General features: G+C 32.3%; 1 protein-coding gene across 1 annotated transcript; it reads left to right on the top strand.

Annotated features, from left to right (window-relative positions):
* Positions 1 to 958: 958 nt before the first annotated feature.
* Positions 959 to 20,218, top strand: LOC127698503 (transmembrane emp24 domain-containing protein 10-like). Its single transcript, XM_052202012.1, has 5 exons — positions 959 to 1,198; positions 6,744 to 6,864; positions 13,214 to 13,284; positions 16,273 to 16,399; positions 17,288 to 20,218. The coding sequence occupies exons 1-5, from the start codon at positions 1,019 to 1,021 to the stop codon at positions 17,407 to 17,409; spliced, it is 621 nt and encodes a 206-aa protein (XP_052057972.1). The 5' UTR covers positions 959 to 1,018; the 3' UTR covers positions 17,410 to 20,218.
* The last annotated feature ends 1,949 nt before the right edge of the window (positions 20,219 to 22,167 follow it).

The following is a 22,167-nucleotide window of genomic DNA, read 5'->3' as shown; positions in this document are numbered from 1 at the left end:
TGCTAAAAGCGAATTATTATTTCACTATTTCACTTTCATTAATGATTGAACAAAAAAAAATCATATTTGATTTTTGTTATATACATCTTGTAGCTAGTGCCCCTTTAACATTCAATTCCATACATCAAAATACAATCTATATATATATTATATATATCATTTAAATGTGTGAATGATTGAATTGTATCAATCATTCAAACAATTGATAAAGTTTTCATATTCTAACTATAAAATGTGTGTGAATGGTAAATTATTCCATACCTTGGTTGCAGAATAATGAAAAGATTTTTTATAATTTTTTTTATTTGGTCTTGGAACAAATAGATCATTATTAGAGACAGATCGTAAGTTTTAGTGTTGAACATCATTAATATTTAGCATTGCTAAGTAATCACAGAGACACATGTGTATATATGTCTCTGGTAATCATGTGTTAGTCCATTTACAATTTTATACATTAGAATATAATATAAAGTCAACTCGGACTGTCCTGGGACTATTATACTAACTAGTATAAATAATAGTCCCAGGACTGTCTATAATGACAACTCAGACCTCAGCTCAGACTAAGTATAAAATCAGAGTTTTGACGAAATAAATAATTTAATGAAAAAGACTGTGTCTAAAGAAAAGTCTCTAATAAAGTTTTGACGCCGATTTACAGTATATAAATGACGAAAAAGACAACTCGTCCGATTTGACTCGGTCCGACTTGTCTCCGGGCCGAGTTGTCCCGTATTCATATGATAAATATGTCTTAACACTGCTATATCGGAAATGTCGCAAATTAGCTTTCATCTTAAAATTAAACAATTAAAATATAGTATAATGTTCAATAAATGCTTGAAGTCACCTTTTTATTTATAAATCTGTTGTTTTTTTTATAATTAGTCCTTTACTGTGCTGTGTTAAGTTATATGGTAATTAGATACACTACGAGTTACTACGGAAAGCTACGTAAAACACCGAATGCCACGTTAGCAAACGTGCACCGGCGAAAACAAACATATCTTGAGAAATGGATGTGTTTCATGTATTCTTCGTTTTATTTGCAATTTATATTACATTTTCAGATGCCTTAATGTTTCATATATCTCCAAATACGAAAAAATGTCTGCGAGAGGAAATCCATAAAGATGTTTTAGTTGCTGGAGAGTATGCAATTTCAGATGCACCTGGACAAAAAGTTAACCTTGCAGTAAGTTTATGGAATGGTCTGCTAAAAGATGATATTGTTTGACCCCAATACTCTGTGATATAGTTCCTTTTAAGGTTCGTTACTGAAGGGTAAAACTGTCAATATTGAGTGTTCGATTTTATTTGGGGGGAGGGGGGTCTTTTTGTCATAGATGCCAGATGGTTTCTGGAAACTATTGATCTGTCCCCTTCATTGTTTTAAACTTGTCATTATCTGGACATTTTCATTTTGAACACCTTTCTGTGGCATCAGGCATGTGCCAGTCATTTACAAATTCCCAGCAATATAACATGTACATTTTTCAGTATGGTAAGGTATCCCTATACACCAAGGATTTGTATAGTAAGTCTTACTATACAAATCCTTGTATACACCAATCTCGAGTTTTTTATGAATGAGTTACAGCGGTTGACCCAGGGTCAATTGGTGTATACGATGTCAAATTATCAGTTCTTACTGTGATGTAATACCTTAAGCATTGTGACATAGGATATAGACGGGAAAGTGCATCAGTCAGGGGAATTATTTAAATGAGTGATTTCTTAAATCACCGATTCAAGTTTCATTTATATACGCCCGTTTACAGAACGTATTATGGTATACTGTTGTCTGACTGTCCGTCCGTCCATCGTCAACATGTCGGACATTAAGTTAACTCAAAAACGCCTTAACCAATTTGCATAAAACTTTGGTGAATTGTTTATATCTATTGACGTGAGCTCCCTTTCGTTTTTTATAAATTTCAGATTTTACGTTTCCAAGTTATGAGGTTTTATTCATTAAAAAGTTATGAGGTTTTATTCATTAAAAAAAGGGGGATTTTCCAGTTTTCGGACAATAACTCCAAAATGTTTTCACCAATTTGCAAGAAATTTTGGTGAATTGTTTATATCATTGACATGAGCTCCCTTTCCATTTTCATAAATTTTAGATTTTACGTTTCTAGTTATGGGGTTTTATTCATTAAAAAAGGGGCAGTTTACAGTTTTCGGACAATAACTCCAAAATGCGTTTAGCAGTTCTCATAAAATTTGGTGAATTGTTTATATCTATTGCTGTAAGCTCCCTTTCGAATTTTATAAATTTTAGATTTTACGTTTCCTAGTTATGGTGTTTTATTCATTAAAAAAGGGGGGATTTTCCAGTTTTTGGACCTCAAAAATGCTTTCAGCAGTTCTCATGAAACTTTGGTGAATTGTTTAAATCTATTGACAAAAGCTCCCTTTCGATTTTCATAAATTTCTAATATGACATTGAGATGTGATTGAACTTTATTCTTTGAAAATGCAACAGTCGTATCATGCGCTCATGGCGCAGCTGTTTATTCCAGAAATGTTGGAAGCATTTTTTCAACCAATATAGAATTTTACAGATGAATCATTGCATCAAAGACATTAACCTTGCTACATTTTGTACTTAAAAAAAAAGGGGGGTTCATTTTTTTCAATTTTACTAATCTGCTAATAATTACATATAAATCTAAACCTGAATGTTTAAAATTTTGGTAAAACTACAAAACCACAGAATTTCTAATTTGCTTAGCTACTTAAATGAGTGATTTTATAAATCACTTATTTCAGTAATTTCCCTGACTCTGCATGAATTTGAAAGTCTTTTATCTAAGTGGGTCTCACGACAAGTAAACAAATTTGGTTTCAAGAAATCTATTATTTTAAAAGATAGACGATAAATATTAAAACATGCATTAAGGTTCATGTGGACCCTTTGGCTAAAACAGCTGTGTTTTCACCTCAATAATTAGTACAGACAAACCTGTGTATCTGAAAAGTTTAAAGGCATGATAGCTTGCCCTAGATATATAAAATTCAAAATGCATTTGATGTTTTAGAAAATTAAAAACTTAACTGGATGTTGCAGTTTACTTTTTTAATGGTTTGAATTACAAAAGGTGCCAAAGTAAACCAAAGTTGGGAAAGAGGTTTGAGAACTTCCCCACAGGTAATAATTGAAGTGAACTGTATTGATTGAATTGGACAATAGATACCTGACAATAATTTGAGATTTAAACAGTATCACAGAGTGGACCATATCAAGTGAAACTTAACTGTATGTTAATTTTATCATCTTCTCCAAGGACAAAAAAAATCCAGTTAAATTTTAATTTTTCTAAAACATAAAATGCAGTTGAAATTTATTTACTTAGAGCATGATATGCCTTCAAAACTCAGTCAATTTAACCAAAGGATCCAAATGAACAAAGTCATACATGAAAGTGCTTTTTTGTATCGCATGCTGCGAAAGTCGCAGAAAGCTAGACATAGGGATTTGCTATTCAGGCGATGACGACGACAGCATCAAGCCGTCAACAATTGTTAAGTTTTCTGCTCAAGTTAGTTTGATAGGAACTACTTGTGATATTTTGTATGAAGTTGCATTACTATTGATGTACATGTATATCAGTTTTTAGATTGTCAATCTAATGTACTTTCAGTTTGTCGATAAATATATAATTTAGCCAAAATTATTTTGGCCAACTATGGCTTCACTTGACAGCTTGTGTGTCATATAAACCATGGGTATTGTTAAAGTATTTTACCTCAGAATTGGCAGATCCTGGGATTGGAAACCCCCCCCCTCCCCTTTTTTATGCCCCCGCCGAAGCGTAGGGGGCATTAAGTTTTACCCTTGTCCGTCTGTCCGTACGTCCCAAAATTGGTTTCAGTTCTCTAACTTAAGTTTGCCTAAACCAAATGTTATCAAACTTATACACAATGTTTATTACCACAAAACACAGATCAAGTTTGAATTTGGGTGGCGTCACTTTTACTGTTCTAGAGTTATGCCCCTTTACAAATGGAAAAATTGCTAAATTTTTCATTTTTTATGCCCCCGCCTTTGTTGAATCAACTACAATCAATGCTTTATACAATGCAATGTTTAATTTTGACTTCCACTGATAAAATACAGATCGAGTTGAATTTGGGTAGTGTCACTTTAACCATTATTGAGTTATTCCCATTTATAAATTGAAAGATTGCAAAATTTTTAGTTTCCATTCTGTAACTTAAGTTTGCCCCAAGCAAACATTATGAAACCTATGCACAATATTCATTACCACAAAACTAAGATCAAGTACAAATTTTTTGTTTCTATTTTCTAACTTTAGTTTGCCTCAACCAAATGTTATGAAACTTATACACAATGCTTATTACTACATGTACATAATACAGAATAAGTATGAAATTTGGTGGTGACACTTTTACCATTCTGGAGTTATGTCCCTTTATAAACATAAAAATTGCTGAATTTTTTAGTTTGTCTGAACCAAATGTTTTAAAACTTCTACACAACTGTTCTAGAGTTATGCGTGTTTACAAATAGAAAAATTGCTGAATTTTTATACGACCGCAAAAAAATTTTGCGTTCGTATATTGGTATGACGTTGGCGTCATTGTCGTCGTCCGAAGACACATTAGTTTTCGCACTCTAACTTTAGTTTAAGTGAATGGATCTCTATGAAATTTTACCATAAGGTTCAATACCACAAGGTAGGTTGGGATTGATTTTGGGGGTTATGGTACCAACAGTTAAGGAATTAGGGGCCAAAAATAAGCATTTTTGTAACTTCCAGACATAACTTGTGTGTTAGTGTATGGATCTCTCTGACATTGTACCACAAGGTTCCATATCACAAAGGAAATGCTGGGATTGATTTTGGGGGTAATTGCCTCCAAATTTTAGGAATTAGGGACCAAAAAAGGGGCAAAAAACAAGCATTTTTCTAGTTTCATGACAATAACTTGTGTGTAAGTGTATGGATCTTTATGAAATTGTACTACAAGGTTCCATATCACAAAGGGAAAACTGGAATTGAGTTTGGGGGTTATTGCCCAAAACGTTTAGGAATAAGGGGCCAAAAATAAGCATTTTTCTATTTTCCAGACAATAACTTTGTGTTCAAGTGTATTGATCTCTCTGAAATTGTACTGCAAGGTACCATAAAAAAATTGAAGGCTGGGATTGGTTTTGGGGGTAATTGCCTCAAAATTTTAGGAATTAGGGGCCAAAAAGGAAAAAAAACAAGCATTTTTCTAGTTTCCAGACAATAAATTGTGTTCAAATATATGGATCTCTCTGAAATTGTACTGCAAGGTACCATACCACAAAGGAAAGGCTAGGATTGATTTTGGGGTTAATTGCCTCAAAATTTTAGGAATTAGGGGCCAAAAAGGGGAAAAAAACAAGCATTTTCTAGTTTCCAGACAATAACTTGTGTTCAAGTGTATGGATCTCTCTGAAATTGTACTGCAAGGTACCATACCACAAAGGGAAGGCTGGGATTGAGTTTGGGGGTGATGAATCATAAGGGGGTTCAAAAATTTGCGGGGGGGTTTCCTTTTTTTTCTTTAAAATTTTCCATTTTAAATTGGTTATTTCTGATTTATATATAAAAGCAAATAATAATGATATGGTTTGAATAGGTAAATTAAAATTTTTTAAGTTTTTGACAACGTTATTTTGCACAAATAAAGAGTCTAAGGCAGATATAAGTACGCTGATGTTGCACACTTTGAATGATGCACTGCCAATTTAACAGTTTACGTCAGAACTTCGAATTTGAATCAAAGATTTTAATGTCAATCATTGGGATGGCCAACTCGGCAACTGATTACCATAATTGCCTTTTGTTTATGTAGTCTTAAGGGATTAAAATCGGGATAATATATAAAATGTCCGGCTGGCTAAAAATAATTTTGGAAGCCCTGGTTATGCCCCTTTATAAATAAAAAAATTCCAAAAATTTTAGTTTCCATTCTGTAACTTAAGTTTGCCCCAACCAAACATGAAACCTATACACAATATACTTATTACCACAAAACTTAAGATCAAGTACAAATTTGGGTAGCGTCACTTTTATTGTTCTTGAGTTATGTCCCTTTATAATATTGTATGCAAGCGGGGGCATCATCTGTGTCCATGGGGACACATTCTCCATTTATTTATTTTTTTTTTTTTTTAAATTATGTGTACATTTCATGGTGTTCTGGGGGTTTGAACCTCCACTTTTCAAAATGGCTTGATCTTTGCCTTCTCAGCCCTAGGTAATATAAATTTGTGTACACATCTGCACAATTGCACATCATGCAATGGGTTGAATTACAAAAGGCAAGATCTATATGGAGTTACTTCCCTTATCTTGTAGTGATTTCAAAATATACCTCTTTAGTTTTACATTTTTTCTATTAATTTGGATATAAATGAATACAAAATTTAATGCAATGACTTTAAAGAATGTTCCTTGCTTTACATTTAATTTTTTGGTTATTTCAGATATGCTCTTCATAAAAACAAAATCTTTTGTGTACATAATTACAAAGCATTTGGTCAACAGCATTGTTTGATAATTTTTATAAAATTAAAATATGTTTCATTGTTATCTTTGTTTCAAATGTGTGTTTAAAACTGATTTTTGAGATCCATGAAACCTACATTTTTTCAGATTAGCAGGCATCACTAAAGCTTGTCTAAAGGAATTATTGATTCTGCAGCGCAATCTTTTTACTAACTCAGTTTAATTTTATAGGTAACAGATTCAAAAGGACACATATTATATAATAAAGAAGATATTAAAAAAGGAAAATTTGCCTTCACTACAGAAGAATATGATATGTTTGAAGTATGTTTTGAAGCAAAGATGACTACAGGTAATTGAATCAAAGTAGTGTAATACATGTATATATATAATAAATTACTCGTATCTAGTTCTAAGAAACCTGAGTCCTCAGTTTAATTGTACATTTAAATAAATGTATAAAATAGTTAAGGATGTGTATTTACTGTCAATTAACAGTCTTTAGCTCTAATATTAAGTAACAATCTAATTTGTGAATTTACTACATACTAGTTTAAAGATAAGTAACTTGATCCTTAATATCAGTTCTAACTTAAATGTTAACTTCTCAATTTGTTCAATTCTGATCAACATTGCATATGATGATGAGAAAAAATTTAAATTAATTGGTTAGTTTTTTTATAGGCCCTTTTGATAAACCACATAGGAAACCTACCAACAAAATTTAAAAAACTTTTTTGTTACATTTACGGTAGTGTTCAAGCCTAAGAAACATAGAAATCTCTATAGGACGAAGATATTGTTTCTTTCCTTTCAACATTGAAAGTCTTTTCAGATCTGTTTTTATGGCCCCCGACAAAGTTGTTGGGGCCATATAGTTTTACCCTTTTCTGTCATTCCGTCACCAAACCATTATACGGACTTTTTTTCTAAACACTTTCAGATATTGGGCAAATTTTTGGTATGTGAGTTAACCATGCTGAGTAACAGATCAAGTTTAAGTTTTGTTCCGCTCTGCTAATTTTTGCCGAAATTACGGGCTTTGGACTTTGATAAATTGTTGAAAATCACAGTTATACGGTCTTTTTTTCTAAACGCCTTCAGATATTGGGCTGATTTTTGGAATGTGAGTTAACCATGATGAGTTACAGATCAAGTTTAAGATTCATTACACTCTGCTAATTTTTGCTGAAATTACGGGCTTGGGATTTTGAAAAATTGTTGAAAATCGCAGTTATACGGACTTTTTTTCTATACGCCTTCAGATATTGGGCTGATTTTTTTGTATGCGAGTTAACCATGATGAGTTACAGATCAAGTTTAAGTTTTGTTCCGATCTGCTAATTTTTGCTGAAATTACGGGCTTTGGACTTTGATAAATTGTTGAAAAATCACAGTTATACAGACTTTTTTCTAAACTCCTTCAAATATTGGGCTGATTTTTGGTTTGTGAGTTAACCATGATGAGTTACAGATCAAGTTTAAGATTCGTTACACTCTGCTAATTTTTTACGAAATTACGGGCTTTGGACTTTGATAAATTGTTGAAAATCACAGTTATACGGACTTTTTTTCTAAACGCCTTCAGATTTTGCGTTGATTTTTGATATGTGAGTCTACCATGATGAGTTACAGATCAAGTTTATGTTTTGTTCCGATATGCTGATTTTCATGTCGTTTCAACACATCTTCAGTACATCCACTTCCTGTTTGCTGATAGTTTGAAATTTAACTACTCATTGATCAAGGAAATTTTTCATCAAACTAGTATTGGTCTTGAGAGCTGGATACTATCCATGCATGTTTGTGTCCACATGTGTTTTTAAAATTGCAGATTTTTATACGACCGCAAAAATTAAAAAAATTTTTGGTCGTATATTGGTATGACGTCGTCGTCGTCGTCATCCGAAGACACATTGGTTTTCGCACTCTAACTTTAGTTTAAGTGAATGGATCTCCATGAAATTTCACCATAAGGTTCAATACCACGAAAGGAAGGTTGGGATTGATTTTGGGGGTTATGGTACCAACAGTTAAGGAATTAGGGGCCAAAAAGGGGCCAAAAATAAGCATTTTTGTAACTTCCAGACAATAACTTGTGTGTAAGTGTATGGATCTCTCTGACATTGTACCACAAGGTTCCATATCACAAAGGGAAGGCTGTAATTGATTTTGGGGGTAATTGCCTCAAAATTTTAGGAATTAGGGGCCAAAAAAGGGGCAAAAAACAAGCATTTTTGTCGAGCCTGCGACTTTTGGTCGCAGAAAGCTCGATATAGGGATAGTGATCCGGCGGCGGCGGCGGCGTTAGCTAACTTCTTAAAAGCTTTATATTTCAGAAGGTGGAAGACCTGGATGCTTCATACTTTGTATATGGATGCCTCATGTTACGAAGTTTCCGTCAGTCACATGTCTAATGTCCTTGACCTCATTTTCATGGTTCAGTGACTACTTGAAAAAAAAGTTAACATTTTTTGTAATGTTAAATTCTCTCTTATTATAAGTAGTAGGATAACTATATTTGGTATGTGCGTACCTTGCAAGGTCCTCATGCCCGTCAGACAGTTTTCACTTGACCTCGACCTCATTTCATGGATCAGTGAACAAGGTTAAGTTTTGGTGGTCAAGTCCATATCTCAGATACTATAAGCAATAGGTCTAGTATATTCGGTGTATGGAAGGACTGTAAGGTGTACATGTCCAACTGGCAGGTGTCATCTGACCTTGACCTCATTTTCATGGTTCAGTGGTTATAGTTAAGTTTTTGTGTTTTGGTCTGTTTTTCTTATACTGTATGCAATAGGTCTACTATATTTGGTGTATGGAATGATTGTAAGGTGTACATGTCTAGCTGGCAGGTGTCATCTGACCTTGACCTCGTTTTCATGGTTCAGTGGTCAAAGTTAAGTTTTTGAGTTTTGGTCTTTTTTTCTAATACTATATGCCATAGGTCAACTATATTTGGTGTATGGAAATATTTTATGATCTATATGTCAGTCACGCAGGTTTTATATGACCTTGACCTCATTTTCACGGTTCATTGATCAGTGTTAAGTTTTTGTGTTTTGGTCTGTTTTTCTTAAACTATAAGCAATAGGTCAACTATATTTATTATATGGAAGAATTGTTAACTGTACATGTCTGCCTGGCACGGTTCATCTGACCTTGACCTCATTTTCATGGTTCATTGGTCAATGTTTAGTTTTCTTGGTTAATGTTTAGTTTATGTGACAGTTGTAATAAAGCTTTATATTTAGGACTATCAACATAATATCAATGATTAGTAAAGAAGGCGAGACATTTCAGTGTGTGCACTCTTGTTCTAGTTTCATGACAATAACTTGTGTGTAAGTGTTTGGATATTTCTGAAATTGTACTACAAGGTTCCATATCACAAAGGGAAAGCTGGAATTGAGTTTGGGGGTAATTGCCCGAAACGTTTAGGAATTGGGGGCCAAAAAGGGGCCAAAAATAAGCATTTTTCTAGTTTCCAGACAATAACTTGTGTTCAAGTGTATGGATCTCTCTGAAATTGTACTGCAAGGTACCATACCACAAAGGGAAGGCTGGGATTGAGTTTGGGGGTGATGAATCATAAGGGGGTTCAAAAAATTTGGGGGGGGATTTTTTTTTCTTTCTTTTTTTCCTTTTTTTTTTCTTTTAAAATTTTCCATTTTAAGTTGGTTATTTCTGATTTATATTTAAAAGCAAATAATAATGATATGGTAGGAGATACACACCAAACAGGATGTGTAAATTATTATATAATAAGTATTGTGCAATAGCAAGAAATTTTCAATTGCACAGTATTGCACAATAGCAAGAAATCTTCAATTGCACAGTATTGCGCAATAGCAAGAAATCTTCAATTGCACAGTATTGCGCAATAGCAAGAAATATCCAATAGCACAATATTGGGCAATAGCAAGAAATTGTCAATTGTACAGTATTGCGCAATAGCAAGAAATATTCAATTGCACAGTATTGTGCAAAAGAAGATACTTCGTATAAATTGCTTATTTCTTGATCAATTTCAATGGGGTTTATTCTTGAATTCTTGGGGTTCTTTAATATGCTGAATCTAACCGTGTATTAAGTTTTTGGATTTTGGGCCCCGTTTTTAAATTGGTCCACATTGAGGTCCAAAGGGTCCAAAATTTAACTTTGTTTGATTTCATCAAAAATTGAATTATTGGGGTTCTTTGATATGCCGAATCTAACCGTGTATTTAGATTCTTAATTTTTGGTTCCGTTTTCAAATTTGTCTACATTAAGGTCCAAAGGGTCCAAAATTAAACTTAGTTTGATTTTAACAAAAATTGAATTTTTAGGGTTCTTTGATATGTTGAATCTAAACATGTATTTAGATTTTTGATTATTGGCCCAGTTTTCAAGTTGGTCCAAATCGGGGTCCAAAATTAAACTTTGTTTGATTTCAACAAAAATTGAATATATGGGGTTCTTTGATATGCTGAATCTAACCATGTATTTAGATTTTGATTTTTGGGCCCCGTTATCAACTTTGTCCACATTGAGGTCAAAAGGGTCCAAAATTAAACTTTGTTTGATTTCATCAAAAATTGAATTCTTGGGGTTCTTTGATATGCTGAATCTAACCATGTATTTAGATTTTGGATATTGGACCATAATAGGTGAATGTCTAATTTAAAATTTTTAAGTTCTTAGACCACATTCATTCTGTGTCAGAAACCTATGCTGTGTCAAATATTTAATCACAATCCAAATTCAGAGCTGTATCAAGCTAGAATGTTGTGTCCATACTTGCCCCAACTGTTCAGAGTTTGACCTCTGCGGTCGTATCAAGCTGCGCCCTGCGGAGTATTTTTTAAAACTTTTTGAGACGGGGCCATTCGTGTCATTCCGACACATCTAGTTTTCTTTTCTTTCAAAGTCCTTAAAATTTGATATCACATGTAGACTCCTGTAAATTATAGCTGGCCTTTGGTCAAGTACTTTTTTTTTTATATATATCTCAACTTTTTAAAATGCTACCTATGGTCAAAACTGTTTTAAGCAGTGAAAAAGTCTCCTTTTGAATATAGAATTAACAAATTTTCAGTAGGACCTAGATATTTTCAGTTTTGGTGGCCCTAATGACCAACAGGCGAAAACAAAAGATTTGTGAAATCTGAGTCTGATGTTTATGAAAATTTAACTAACTATACTGTCAATGACTGTTCCAGACATTGCATATAACTTATCCCTACTGTCGACTCCCCCTCCTTGATATCAATTATATACAGGCCTTACTCAAGATTACAAAATAAAACAAAAGTAAAGTGATCATGATTTTATTTGCCTTAAGACACATTTAAGTGTTTTCTTGGAAAAAAGATTAAAGTGTTTTTGAATATGAATAAAATCATCAGTTTATGTCTCGGCTATGATGAAAGTCCAGAAAGCGAGACATAGGGATTGCTTTTTAGACAAAGGCGACAACGACGGAGGCGTCAACAATTGTTAAGTGGTCTGCTTAAATAAGTTTAGTTCCATTAGTTTGATAGGAACTACTTGTGGTAGATCATTGATATTAAATATAGAGTTGCACTACTATCAGTACATATCAATTTGATGTCTATTTTGAGGCCCTGCCCCCTAGGACATGGTCCTGTGACTTTGAATTAATGAGCAATTTTCAATGTAAAGTTTTCTGCTAAAGTTAGATTGATAGGAACTGCTTACAAGAGACAACGATATTTTCTATAAAATTACATTACTGTCAGTCATCTCAGTTTGTTGACCATTTTGAGGCCCTGCCCACTAGATCATGGTCCAGTTCCATCAGATTGTCTTTTTCTGAATTTTGTGCCGACAGGCAAGACATATCTCTGTTTCAACAGTTTATTTCCCTTCTTGTCTCATTTTGTAAGAGTAAGGCACTTATGCCATTGATGTTAACATCAACTTTGCAGGTACTGATAAAATATTTCTCCACAGTGGTGGTAAGGAAGTATGTATTGAATCTTTACTTAGATATCACAAAGTGCACTGAAAATATTTCTTACATATTGTTGCATCTCTATTATTTTTGCAATGGCAAACCAGATTATTTATCCACGCTATACTGTATGATACTTTTTTTATGCCCCCGGTGTAGTTGAAAGGGTATTAAGTTTTACCTTTGTCCGTACATACGTACGTCACAATGTTGGTTTCCGTTCTCTTACTTTAGTTTGCCTCAACCAAATGTTATGAAACTTATACACAATGCTTACTACCACAAAACACAGATCAAGTTTGAATTTTGGTGGCGTCACTTTAACTGTTCTAGAGTTATGCCCCTTTACAAATGGAAAAATTGCTGAACTTTTCGTTTCCGTTCTCTAACTTTAGTTTTAATTAACTTGATTAACTCTAAACTTAGTTTGCCTCAACCAAATGTTATGAAACTTATACACAATACTTATTACCACAAAACTCAGATCAAGTAAAAATTTGGGTAGTGTCACTTTTACTGTTCTTCAGTTATGTCCCTTTATAACTTTATATAATATGCAAGCGGTGGCATCATCTGTGTCCCATTGACACATTCCCCATTTATTTTTTATGTTTATCTTAAAAAGTACATTGTACATATTTGTAACAAGAAATGAATACATTACTGTATTTGCAGAAATGCAGAAAAACACTGACATTACATTGTATTTTGCCATGATATTAAAGTTATTTATAATTGACAGGTGGACATGGTTCAGACACAGAAGTAACGTTGGATTTAAAGCATGGTGTAGAAGCAAAACAGTATGATGATGTAAGGTTACATATACATGTTTCTTTACTTCTTAAAAAATGACCTTAAAAATATAGATTTTAAACAATTGACAAAACATTACAACATGCCTAAATAAAGTAAAATTTGAATTCTTTAGACTCAAAACAATAAAGTAACATAGAAATAAAAGTGTGCAAGTTTCTCAAGAATTATTTGGTAAAAACGTTAATTCCTTGCAATCAACCATGACTAAATTCTATTCTAGCAGTAAACATGACACAAGAATTGAAGCTGTGTAAGCTAAACTGCCAACCCCTTTAATATTCTTTAGAAAGAAGTTTTAAGGATTCATACCATGACAGAATTTTTGACTTGTGTAGTAATTTTGACTCCTAAATATGCCTCCTTTAGTAATGGAAAAGATGAACTCAAATATTCGAGCCTTTCTAATTTTATTGGGATCCCCTGAGTGGAGGAAAAATTTCACTTGATTGCATATTTCGGCACGTAGACTTAGAATAATCAAAACTGAGTATGTCCCAGGTGCACTTCAAATGAAATTGATGAAGAAAAATATTTTTTATGCCCCCCCCCCCCCCCCCCCCCTTTCGGAGGGGGCATTCAGTTTTACCCTTGTCTGTCCGTACATACGTCCCAAAGTTGGTTTCCCTTCTCTAACTTTAGTTTGCCTCAACCAAATGATATGAAACTTATACACAATGCTTATTACCACAAAACACAGATCAAGTTTGAAATTTGGTGGCGTCACTTTAACCGTTCTAGAGTTATGCCCCTTTACAAATGGAAAAATTGCTGAATTTTTCGTTTCCGTTCTGTTACTCAAGTTAGACTCTATCAAATATTATGAAACTTACACACAATGCTTATTACCACAAAATACAGATCAAGTTCGAAATTTTGGTGGCGTCACTTTAACCGTTCTTTAGTTATGCCCCTTTACAAATGGGAAAATTGCTGAATTTTTCATTTCCGTTCTCTAACTTTAGTTTGCCTCAATTAAATGTTATGAAACTTATACACAATGCTTGAGCTTATTACCACAAAATACAGATCAAGTTTGAATTTTGGTGGTGTGACTTTTATCGTTCTTCAGTTATGTCCCTTTATAACTTTATATGATATGCAAGCGGGGGCATCATCTGTGGCCCATGGACACATTCCCCATTTATTTTATTTTCATGCACATCATCTTTAACTTGGAGAAACTGCATGTACTCCAAGATTAACTCATTTTGTCCTAACTTTAAACACCTGATTTCTACCCAGAAACTGATCTAGCTTCTAACTGTAGAGAATGTTGATATATTGATATCTGTTTGTGATCTGATTGATGATGGAAAAATATAGATCTAGCTTCTCTGCACTAGGCATGAGGATGGCATGGTGATTACCTACATTCACCAATAAAAGTGTTTCTTTTTGTATTTATTTTTATCATTGACAATACAATTATTCCCATATTCCGGTATATTAAATATGAGTATTTTTCTATTTGGTACTATGTATACTTGGGCATCTTGCAGTTGGGTCACCTTAGTCTTACAATATTTATCAACCCCTCTGCATCAGGCACAAGGATGACATACCAGGTTTGTGCATCTGCTCATAACATTTAAACCAAATTGTCTATTTACATACAAGTATACTATGTGCGTCTATCTCCCACCTTGCCATTCAGCACCATCCCTTGGTGGCTTTTGCAGTTAAGTTATATATCCAATAAATTGCCAATTTAGGCCCAAAAAAAATATATGTCTGTTCACGGTTACCTGACCGACCCTAAGTCATTTTATTCCCGTCGTAAAGTGAAAAATTAACTCAACTCATGTCAAAATCAAAGTTAGAGTTGCCAATAAAATAAATCAATTGCCTGATGCATCTAAATGTTCACAAAAGTGAATATGACAGCTGTTTTAAGAAACTTGCAACTTGTGTGATGAAATAAACACTTTGCTGCCATTTTTTTTTCAACCAATAACCAAGGGAAATGATCCAATCATTAAAAATACAGGAAAACTCAGCCCATGGACAACTTGGACCACACAACTCAAAATCATTTTGCAAAAAATAAAGTAAAATTGAAATACCGACCTACCTACCCTATTTTTTTAATGATGTAACCTAAACAGACATATATTTTTTGGGACCTTATTTAAAGCACTTTTTCATGTTGGGGTGTGCCTGAGAAGGAGGTATTACACTTGTAAACGTATATATATATATTTTTATATGTGTGTGTAGTTCATTCATGTTCAAACTGCTTTTTCTTTTCTTTGTATGTATACTTGATTATTGTTCTTTGTTGTTGTTTGAATAATGACTTATATTGTAAAATGCTCTTTGTGAGTCCATTTAATGGGAATAAAGCATTTTCACTTCTATTGAATTAGCTTACTTGTACTTAAATCTAGAAAACTAACTTCTACAATGTATGTTATTTGGTCTCTGGTGCCAGAGAGTTGTCTCATTGGCTTCTTAATATTTTAATTTTAACTGTCTTTAGTTCCCTGATTCTATTCATTATCAAGATAGTTTTTCTGTGGTATTTTCAATGGTACAGGCAGATACATGTAACTCCTTTGTTGTGGCATATTATGAACATATGTTGCATCAGACATGCAAAAACTTGATGTAAAACCTTTTAAATATTTCTTTTCAAAGTTTTAGAATAGGTGGAAGCTGGTTAATTTGTATTTTATTTTTTAATCTTATTTAGATTTTTGAAGGGTCTCTATTATGAAATGCCCATTCAAGGTGACGTTTGCAGTCTTGAAATAAAAAATGGAGGTAGTGAAAAGTTTGAATGATTTATTGGATGGCTAAACATGATGAATATCCATTTTTTTATGGGGTTTGAATACATTACAGATGAAATTTCTTGTTTTATGATATTATCAAATTGGGTTTGACGTCTTTCTTGTAATTTTTTTTATTTATGTTCATGGGATCTTCATGACTGTAAAACCTAAACATGAAAATTACAACCTAAATTGTTTTATTTTTCAGTTAGCTAAAGCAGAAAAATTAAAGCCTTTGGAAGTTGAGTTGAGGAGATTAGAAGATTTATCCAAATCTATAGTAGATGATTTTGAATATATGAAGGCTAGAGAAAAAGAAATGAGAGATACCAATGGTAATGTTATCAATAGACTGTATTGTTAAAATGTTTCATGAAAGAATGCTATATTGAGTAATGCTTTTCTGAAGATAAGTTACTGTCCTTTGTAACTTAGACAGAGGGTAAAATACAAACTTTGTCTTACTGTATATATATATATACAAGTCTAAATTGAAAACAACGTTCAAACCTATGATTGCATTGGATAAAAACCGCAATTTTTATACGTGTGCATGCAAAACAAATTTCTTGGTAGAGGGGTCTAAATACAGCACAAACAACATTTTCCAAAAGACCAAATGAGTGAAAAAGTATATTTTAACAAAACGCATTTGACTAGCAGGTAGAACAACTGATGTTCTTAAACCCTGCTGACTGCCATTGGCGAATGCCAAATAAACAGATCACAAGATGTAACAAAATAGATCTTATCATTAATTTATTACCAAACAGAACACAATAAACTTGGGGAAAATATATATATATATATATATATATATATATGTTATGTTATGGACTGCCTCAGTGGTCTCATTGTAGCAAGCTCTCAAGTGTGGGAGGTCATGGGTTCAATCCTCATCCAGGTCAAACCAAAGACTTGAAAATTGGAATTGGTTGCATCTCTGTTAGAGTGACATGTCTTCCTGCTGACCTTCTATTGAACTGGCATATTAAAAATTCAGCTCAGTATGTTGATTTAGTACTATGTGGGATTCAATTTCATATCATAATAACATGTTCTCATCCTGATATTTCATTTAATTTGCCACTGTATGTTAAACATTCATTCATCAATCCATCTTATGTTATAGGTCATAATTGTACAAAAAATAATTAATGAATTGCTGTATTGTTTCCTGTAACTTATACATATGATTACATGTATTTTGTTTCTCTTTTCAGAATCCACTCATTCACGTGTGATGTACTTTAGTATTTTCTCAATGTGCTGTCTTTTAGGATTAGCAACATGGCAGGTTCTGTACTTAAGGAGATACTTCAAGGCCAAGAAATTAATAGAATAAGAAAAATAGACATAGTTTAACAAATTAACAAAACTTTTTCTACACGGCAGACTATTTTTTTTCTGAATCATCATGACAGCATACCAACATTCAAAGACAAAACTTTTCTTGTTGAATGAAATTATATTTTGGTTGAATGTGTGGTCTATTAAGAATATAACAGATATTAAAAGAAATTGATAAAAATAGTCATTTTAAGTTTTCAGCGGTGAAAGGGTTTATAAATTTCATATCTTTTTTTTTATCATTACATACAAGTTTGTTATATATATTTTTTTCTAGCAGTAATGAATTTTTTCAAAAAATTTAATGTAGATATTGAAAAGTATGAATTTAGTGGTGCTTTCAAATTATGTTATAAAATAATTTTTTTTTATCCATATTGATAAACATTGTTGTTGAGAATATGGACAACACATTATACATGTAGTTTATGCAGTGTTTTTTTAAGAGAATAATAGTACAGAAAACTATCATTATTATAATAACACAGAACACTGACTGCACATTTTAGGTAATTCTGAAAATGCAGGAATTGTTCAAAATCAGAATGCAAACTCTGATGTTTATTGAAAGTAAAGTTTTACTGACCAATTTCAAATACTAGCATCTTACTCTTAGCAAGTGCCATAAGATGGTTATACACAGTCAAGAGATTATAATGAGACATCAGAGACCTCTACTGTCAGTGTATTATTCAATCCAGATTTTTCCTGTTGTATAGCTTCCATGCTGCAAGTGTTCTATCACTTTGAATTTTTTGGGCTCAATAGATACCGATCAAAAGACTGTCGGAAAATATATTCAGTAAAAGATTGAATAGAAGTAATGAGGTGCCTATTTCAAAAAGATAATAAATCATGAAATTCATTATTACATGTGATTAGGACATGTTAGTTCTAGTCAGGTCTTAGAGGGGGAAATCACATTACGGCCAAGTTTTGGAAAGCAATTTTTGTTTATACTCAGGCCATATATTAAAATTTCCATGTGACTTGGGTGTTTTAAGTTCTTATTTATATATGTACATAGTGTCTGTAAGTGCTTATTATTAATTTAATTGTTTTATTTCTTGGATGCTATTGTTGAAAGGAAGTGTTGGTTTTTTTTTGTGTGTGTCTAAAACAGCTTTTTTATCAACACACAATGTGTACCCAAGGAAGGCAATAATATCTTGGTGATGGATGTTGAAATGATCTTAATTATCACAGAGTTATTATAAGGTTGAAATTAATAGGCAGACGTGATTCCAAGGTGCCTTCCTGGGGATGTGTAGAAGTTTTTATCACTTTTGAAGTTGGAAAGTATTTTGCACAATTTTTTTTTTCAAATCTGGACAGGTATTTGAATTTAACATTTATTTATATCATAATAATCAAAGCATGGCACCAATATAAGATGAATCCTAATGATGATGTATATAGTTGCTAAAGTATGTAAATGGATTTTTTGGCTTTTTCTTGGTTTTGTAAATGAACCCATTTGCTTTTGATTGAAATTTTAGTCTATAAATCTCATTCAATTGATTAAAAAATTAAAGGTTACATTAACCTACCTTAATTGACCACATGTTGGTTGTTTTCATTTTAAAAGATGTAATAGCTCAATAGGGATCTACTACCAAAGTTTTTTTAATAAGCTGAATTTTATTGAATATTTGGTGTTTGTGACTTTAATGTCTTGAGAAAATACTAGTTGTTATATGAATAACTTGTTTTTTTTTTTTACTTTAGCCCCAGTGCTGCAACATTATTTAGTTAAACAAAAAAATGCTGTCTTATTATATATTTTTTAGTTGTTGCTCTCATGTTATCAAGGTCTTTAGGGGTTTTACTTTTTGATGTTGTTTGAACTTGTTTCTCAAACTCATTCTTACTAACAAGTACTTACAATCCAAGTTCAAAGGAGAAATTTTGCACTTCAAATGCACCTATGTGTTTAGCTTTTTAGACAATGCCTAGAACATATTAGTGCCTTAATGCCATGGCATGTACAAAGTGTATATATACAATATGAAATTATCAAAGATGTCATTTAAGGCTGAGGAAAAGTTTTAAACTATTTAGGAAGTACCAGTAATCTGTTAGACTTTTCTAATTAAAATCCAATAATCTTTTCTAAAAATTTGTTTTATTCTGAATCGAAAAAAAATCTTCTATAATTGTGTTCAAATTATTAAAACCTCATACATGTATAAAAACGTCCTTCATATAGTACATGTAAATACATGCATTGCTTAAATTAAACATGTCAGCTGGATTTTTAACAAATCCCACAAGAGTTTGAATTTCATTTCATATAGTTCTAACATTGTTTTGTACTTCAGCCACCTTGGTTTTTATGGCATAAAGATATACCATGGTCTGCCTTGACTCCTAAATTTTTGTGTAAAATCCACTGTTTTAGAAACCAATGAAATTTGATCAAATTTATCCTCTTGTGGAGTTCACCACTGTTTATCAAAACTTGAGTGACTTGAATTAAGTTTTGTTCAGATCTCAGAAACCTTATATTCAGAAGTATGCCACTGTTATCTCACACCTTAAGTCCATATTACAACTTTTGGTTTACCATGATCATCAAATTAATATATGTTACAAACAAGATTCAAGGTGATTAGTTATTTTTGTTTATTTGAAGCATTATTACAGATATGGTGAATGAAAGGGAGTAAGCAGTATATAGTTTTAAATGTACATATCTTAGGAATATATGACGATGTAAATGTAAGATCAAATTGTGCATCCTTTTTTGTCTGCTTGTTCTAAATTTAAAAAAAGATCATATGAATAAAAAAATCATAAACAAAGTATGTGTTCCTGTTTTCATTTGCTAAGAAAGTAACAGGACATTGTTGTCTTACATTGTGAGCACTTTTTCATTTCAACTACTGGTAGGCCAACAAAATTAGTATGAATACCTTGCAATGAGATTGTTCAGTCTGTTAACCTTTTAGATCTACCACTATGTGGCATCCATCTTTGTCATTATCACCAATAAGTCTATTTACATGAAATTTGGTCACAGCTAAAATATGGCAACCCGGGCTAAAAATAGAACATTGGGGCTAAAATGAAAGTTATCTTTTAAAATATTTAAAACTGATAACTGTTAACAACAAAAACGGATGAGCAAGGATTTGTATAGTATTACTATACAAATCCTTGGGATGAGCAAAAGGAGATTTTAATACGAACAATTCAATAAAACTGAAATTTATGATCAATTTAAGTGATCTTACCTAATACCTTTTAAAATAATAATAGATAAGACAGAAACTTTAAACAGCAAAAAATGACAGACATGTGATTCTTCTGGCGGGAGTTGAAATCTCTGATTTTTAAGCCCTCTTCCGTCCCTCATGTTAATATTTCAAATCTTTCCGTTTTTTTGAAAATTTCATTCCCAAAAAATTTGTCAGTCTCTATTTTTGTCGAGCCTTCGACTTTTGTCGAAAAAGCGAGACATAGCGATCCTACATTCCGTCGGCGTCGTTGTCGTCGGCAGCGTCCACAAATATTCACTCTGTGGTTAAAGTTTTTGAAATTTTAATAACTTTCTTAAACTATCCTGGATTTCTACCAAACTTGGACAGAAGCTTGTTTATGATCATAAGATAATATTCAAAAGTAAATTTTGTAAAAAAAAAATTCCATTTTTTCCGTATTTTACTTATAAATGGACTTAGTTTTTCTGCCAGGAAACATTACATTCACTCTGTGGTTAAAGTTTTTAAAATTTTAATAACTTTCTTAAACTATCCTGGATTTGTACCAAACTTGGAAAGAAGCTTGTTTATGATCATAAGATAGTATCCAGAAGTAAATTTTGTAAAAAAAAAATTCCATTTTTTCCGTATTTTACTTATAAATGGACTTAGTTTTTCTGCCAGTTAACATTACATTCACTCTGTGGTTAAAGTTTTTAAAATTTTAACAACTTTCTTAAACTATCCTGGATTTGTACCAAACTTGGACAGAAGCTTGTTTATGATTAAAAGCTAGTATCCAGAAGTAAATTTTGTAAAAAAAAAATTCCATTTTTTCCGTATTTTACTTATAAATGGACTTAGTTTTTCTGCCAGTTAACATTACATTCACTCTGTGGTTAAAGTTTTTAAAATTTTAACAACTTTCTTAAAGTATCCTGGATTTGTACCAAACTTAGACAGAAGCTTGTTTATGATCAAAAGCTAGTATCTAGAAGGAAATTTTGTTCCATTTTTTCCGTATTTTACTTATAAATGGACTTAGTTTTTCTTCCAGTTAACATTACATACAGTCTGCAGTTTAAGTTTTTAAAACATTTATTAGATTCATAAACTATCCTGGATTTTTACCAAACTTGGACAGAAGCTACTTACAATCAAAAGATAGTATAGAGAGGAATATTTTTATTAATTTTTTTCCTCATTTTTGCTGAGCCTGTGATTAACAGCAAAAAGTAGGCGAGACACTGGGTTCCGTGGAACCCTTACGAATTTTTTATTTCCATCGATGTCAACATTAATAACGCTTTTGTGTCACTGATGAATGTAATGTTTACCAGTAAATCAAAGAACTTGTATAATTATATGGCTTCACTTGACAGCTTGGATGTCATAGCATACTTACAATTACCCTGGTATATAAGACTTTCATTCCACTTCAATGTTATAATGAAAAAACAGTCTAAAACTAAAGCATGACTGGAATTGCAATTGGCGGAGAGCAACACTAACACAAAAATATCGTCATGGTAACAGTGAGTGTTATTGAA

This window comes from Mytilus californianus, unplaced genomic scaffold (assembly GCF_021869535.1).
Source record: "Mytilus californianus isolate M0D057914Y unplaced genomic scaffold, xbMytCali1.0.p SCAF_4, whole genome shotgun sequence".
Taxonomy (NCBI): Eukaryota; Metazoa; Mollusca; class Bivalvia; order Mytilida; family Mytilidae; genus Mytilus; species Mytilus californianus.
This window is presented reverse-complemented; position numbering and strand designations above follow the sequence as displayed.